Below are 5,445 nucleotides of genomic sequence, written 5' to 3' on the forward strand. Positions count from 1 at the left end.
AATCTTCTCCTTCTTGTTTTCATCCGAAACTTCTTATTTTTGGTATCCGGTCACCGTTCCCACGTCATTTCCACTTCGGTTTTCCCGCTCCACCTTCACTTCCGTGTTTCCTCCTGCGCTGATCTGGCCTGTTTGTCCCTCGTCATTAACCCCCTGATCTTGGAGTCCGTTATTTACTTTATCGTTTACTTTACTTTAACTGAACTTTATTTATCCTTGTTTAACATTAACTCCTGATCTCATGTTTGTTGTTGTTGTTGTTGTGTTTAATGTTCATGAAAATAAACTGATTGTTGACTCTTTAGACGGTCTAACAACAACAAAACTTTAGAGCTCAACATACAACACCTTTAGAGTCAACAACAACAAACCTTTAAGAGTCCAACATACAACAAACCCTTTAGAGTCAACAGTAAGACGCTTGTTTAAGGTCTCGTGGACTTCTGGGTCAATATCTTAAATACTACATTAAAGTTTAACATTCACATTGAACTGACTTGAATGAAAGATACAGCTGACACAGAGCGAGGTTGTTGTTGTTTTTGTTGTTGTTGTTGTTGTTATTGTGCACTAATAAACACAGAGCTCAGTGGCTTTTATAACCTTTATTAAATGTTTGATCTGTGAGTAAACATGTGAAGAGGAAACAGAAGGACGACAGCGGAGGGAGCTGCACTCTTTCATCCTTCAGACATTTCTATCGCCGACTCTTCGGATATTGCAGCTTTTGTTTTGTGCTTCTGTTCGGTCGTTGATCCCAACCTGACTGTGGTTGATCCGTCTGTCTGTACACAAACATCCAAACAACAAACACTCTACAAACACAAAAACCTCTGGAAAAACTAAACATCTGCACAACCGTTCAAGTATGAGACTCTTGTGCACCGTAAAGCTCCGGTTGTTTACAGTGCTTCATAATTCCTGGGACAGTCTACAACCTGGATTCAACAAAACAAACAGACTCCATCTTAAAGTGAATAAAGTGAAAGTGGAGCACTTTCACTTTAAAGAACATAAAAGTGCAAAAGTTCAGACATGTTGCTGAAAAAAAGACAGAAGTTATAAATCTGCAGCGGAATAAATGAGTAAGAATCTTGTTTCATGTCATTTTGTGCTCTTCATGTTGGTAAAACGGGAAAAACACAAACAACTTTTTACTTTGTTGAAGTTACTTTGAAACTGGTTGAATCGGCGTTTTAGTGTTAATATTGAACATTCAGGAGGAAATAATAATGAGTATAATCGCCTGTATAATATAAGAATGTAATCTATAAGAATATAAGTTTCTGCTCCACACTGAACCTTTCATTCAGACGCTGTATTTACAGGAAGCGAAGCTGCTGTCTGTGCTGGCAGTGTCACATTCTTTAATGATCCGGAGACAACAAACAACCTGAACTTCCTCGCTCACAAGAACATGAAAGAAACATCAAATCATTCAGTGTAACGGTGGAAAATAAAAGATTTTGGTGGGTAAAAACAATTCAAGCTATTCAATAAGACTTTGACCTTTAAAGGTTGAATATTTAACAGCTTAAATAAACACAAATTCTTGTAAATCTCAGATTTAAAATGGAAATATTGACACTTTCCAGTTTTACACCAGACTGTGTTTGTTTCGGTGATCGACTACAGAACTACGACTTTACACCTTTACACCTGTACGTATTTACTCTAAGTTATCCTCGTCTCAGGAATACACACACACACACTACATGAATGTACAGTTTATCTTAAATAGATAAATAAATATCACACACACACACTGACGTGTTTGGGGAAGATACATTCCACCATGTTGTGACGATGACGTGAGGAAGACGCCTTCCTGTTTTCAGCTTTTCAGAACAAAAACAAACAATTTCAAAGTAAAGGACCAGCTGCAGCTGAATTTACCCAGCATTCAACTGGAGGCTGGTTGCTTCCTACAAAGCTGATGACGAAATACGGAAGGAGAAATGAAAGGAAAATATTTTCCCCACTCAAAGTACATTAATATACAAAACATCCAACAACATCTACTAACAGGATGAGGAGCTTTTACACTGGCGGGACGTGGTGGTGATCTACGCGGCCTCTAACGGGCGCCACTGTACACTTTGTTGTCTGGGTTGATTTAACTCTTTTACATGTGAGTGTTTAATAAAATTTCCTTTCTGATCGTTCTGATTTGACTCCTCCCCCCTCAGAGCGCTCCGCCCGCGTTCATTGGACACTCAACCATCAGCTTCTTTTCTCCTCCGCCGTTTCCCCTCACAGCATCCCGTCCAGGTTCTTCTCTGCGTTCTGTTTGTCGGTGCCGGTGTCCTGATGGCTGTACTTGGTGTGGTGATCGCGGAGGATGGTCACCACGTCGTGGTGGCCGAAGTGGACCGCCTCGTCCATCGGTGTGTTTCCCCACCTGCAGCGGAGAGAACGGTCAGAACAGGGATCAATAAAACAATAAAACAATAAAAACAATAAACATCAAGAAATGAAAACTGCTGGACGTCGGGTTTCCTTTTAACATCTAATCAATGTCACCATGTATTACATTTATGAGCCCGTATATCTCATTGTTTCCAGAGGTTAAGTCTCACCTGTCTTTGGGAACCGGGTTGACTTTACAGGCCTCCAGCAGGAAGCGAACCACCTCGCCGTGTCCTGAAACACACACACACACACACACACACACACACACATCAGCTCCACAAACACACTGATCAGAGTGACCCACGTTAACGATGATCTCGACTGTTTGTACCTTCAGCAGCCGCCACATGCAGGGCCGTCCTGGAGTCGTAGTCCCTCTGCTCCATGTCCATGGAGGACAACGCAAACCTGGACGAGTAATCGGCAAACGTTAAACATCGACTCAAGAAACTTCCCTTTAGTTAACAAACACTGGAAGAAACACTGACAGACAACATTTAAAGAGTCGGTTCACCTCCTCAGGGCTGAGACGTCTCCAGTGTAAGCAGCAAACAGCAGATTGATCACCGACTTCACCTGAAACACAACAACACATGAAGGCTGAGAGCAAGAAATAAAGGAAACCTTGTCAAACATGTTTTGAATTAGAATCTGGTTTTAAGAAAATAAATCTAACTTTGTCTTAATAAGATATTACAGCTTAATATTGAGCTCCATTTAACCAGTAACATTATATTATATATTATTGTCATTATTTAAGATTTAAGAGAACTCAAACAACTTCAGTTTAAGAGAAAGTCGTCTGTTTCCAGTGTTGGAAATGAAGCAGCTGTTTAGTTTCTCATTGTTTTAATAAAAATAAGAATGTTTCTCACAATATCGGCAAAATTCACAACATTGAATCTAAAAAAGTGAGTGAAAGTGGGACATATATTAAGTTTTAGATGTGACGTTACAACAAAACTATATCAAGAGTCGAGTGGTGCAAAATGTTATTGTTATGATGTTATTTTCCACCAGATGGCGCTGTGCATTAAACCGTACACCAAGGTCACACAACATGCAGGCCACTGAGGACACAGCAGGAGGAAGTGACGCAGACCATCTGAAAAATGTGACGTTTTCGACTAAAAATAAACCTCGACAAGAATGTAAGAAGAGACAGTGAACATGTGGATGTCACACGTTAAATCCTCTGTGCTGCAGCTTAAAGACTTTAACGGGGGGTGTAGGAGGAAGGAGGAGGTGAAGCTGGATGAAGGAGAACGTTGCTGGGGCTCACCCTCTGGTCTCCTCCCTCCCTGCGGAGGATCCAGCTTCTTTAGCAAGAAGTGTCTCGAGGTTGTCGTAGTTGTGGAAGTTACAGAGAGAAACCAGGTCCTGGAAGAAGAGAACAAAAGTGGAATTACTAACTAACTTTAGAGTGCAACAAACTGAGTTAACTCAGGGAACGTGAAGGGTAAAGAACGGTGTGTGCTGGCTTCACAGAGAAAGTCGAACCAGTGTTGTTCTCACCGTGCAGAACTGGATGCCTCTGACGCTGTTCCCCAGCTTGTCGAGGGGAGGAGACCAACACATGATGCCCATGACGTTCGGAACAACCAGCAGAATCCCGCCAGCGACGCCAGATTTAGCCGGCAGACCGACCTGAAACAGAAGCAGGACGTCGCATTGACGCCAAAAACTCTTATTGTTGCAGAGCAGCGGTGTGAGCGTTGGTGGGCGAGATACTGACGTGGAAAGCGAACTGTCCGGAGAAGTCGTACATGCCGCAGGAATGCATCAGACTCAGAGTGTCTCGCACCGCCTCGGGGCTCAGCACGCGCTCTCCTGTGATTGGACAGAAGCCGCCATTGGCCAGAGTCGCCGCCATGACGCTGGCGCTCTCACAGGTCACCTCGATGGAGCACAGCTGATGGGGGGGGGGCATAAACAAAAGGTTTATAATGCTACTTTCCCACAGAACATTAGAGTTTTCATTATAAACATTAAAGTATTTAAACTACTGACTGTAACAGCAACTTTAGTAGTTCTAATTTAATTACAGGATCATCCCATACAAAATGTTCACAGTCAGCGGTTTGAAACTGTCTTTAAGTTGAGTTTTTCATCATAAAACGGAGTTGTTTTTGTTTACGATCATACACATGAATCAAATTCAATGATACATAAATACTGATTCCAGTACGATGCCGGTTTTGGGTTAGAGTCAACTAAAAATCAATCAAACAAACTGAACATTAAACTGCTCAACAGTTTTTAGAAAATAGAAATTAGACCTTTTTTTCCCTGATCTTCCACAGACTCATTGTAATGAATCCTATATAATAAAAACACATTTATTCCACATTTTTCTAGACTCCATTTACCTGGAAGTAGAAGTCGAGGATGGAGGTCATGTCCGTCCCTTCTGGAAAACACTGAAAGAACAACAACCCTGTCAACACACGTCTACTAACACACCTGCTGCTTCTCTGGAACAAACAATAACCTTCATCATAATCTGTACGCAGCAAAGAAACGTTGTGTATGTACAGAGCGTGACTTTAATGGCTCGTGATCAAAACAGCAGCAGACGTACTGAAGGAGAATGAATGGAAATATGTAAAACTTTACCTTCTTCTCTTTCAGGTAGTAGCCGATGGCAAAGTTCCTGTCTCCAGACTCTCGCTCCGACTGGAAACTGGGACAAGCAGAGAAAGACGGGTTTGTTCTTCAAACACCATGACTCAGCTGACTCAGTGATACAGAACTGTCCTTCATGTTCATATTCATTGTATATAACAAAGCACTGAAACATCAACGTGTGTTCTGTATGTGTCTGTAGTGATGTGTTGTTGTACTCACGTGGCGTTGCTGAAGCCTACGTACTCGTTTCCTGCCAGTTTGTTCATGAAGTTCATGACCTGCAGAGCACAGCATGTTTACAGTAAACAATCCACTAATAAACATAATTAAAATGTAAAAAATAAAGCTAAACCTAAAATAACTGACTGTTTATTCATATTAAATGATATAGACCAATAATAAAAG

At 41.4% G+C, this 5,445-nt stretch overlaps 1 protein-coding gene across 1 annotated transcript in view; it reads right to left on the reverse strand.

Moving 5' to 3' along the window:
* Window positions 1-2,743: 2,743 nt before the first annotated feature.
* Window positions 2,744-5,445, reverse strand: part of LOC118339893 (glutaminase kidney isoform, mitochondrial-like) — a 24,203-nt gene continuing 21,501 nt past the window's right edge. Inside the window, exons 9-16 of the mRNA XM_035677706.1 lie at window positions 5,260-5,318; window positions 5,029-5,095; window positions 4,782-4,832; window positions 4,148-4,324; window positions 3,928-4,059; window positions 3,695-3,792; window positions 2,927-2,988; window positions 2,744-2,820 (exon numbers count right to left, since the gene is read on the reverse strand). Of these exons, the coding sequence (XP_035533599.1) occupies window positions 2,985-2,988; window positions 3,695-3,792; window positions 3,928-4,059; window positions 4,148-4,324; window positions 4,782-4,832; window positions 5,029-5,095; window positions 5,260-5,318 (588 nt within the window). The 3' untranslated portion in view covers window positions 2,744-2,820; window positions 2,927-2,984. The remainder of the gene's footprint in view (window positions 2,821-2,926; window positions 2,989-3,694; window positions 3,793-3,927; window positions 4,060-4,147; window positions 4,325-4,781; window positions 4,833-5,028; window positions 5,096-5,259; window positions 5,319-5,445) is intronic.

This window comes from Morone saxatilis, unplaced genomic scaffold (assembly GCF_004916995.1).
Source record: "Morone saxatilis isolate NCDOM2014 unplaced genomic scaffold, NCSU_SB_2.0 Contig6, whole genome shotgun sequence".
NCBI classification, from domain to species: Eukaryota; Metazoa; Chordata; class Actinopteri; family Moronidae; genus Morone; species Morone saxatilis.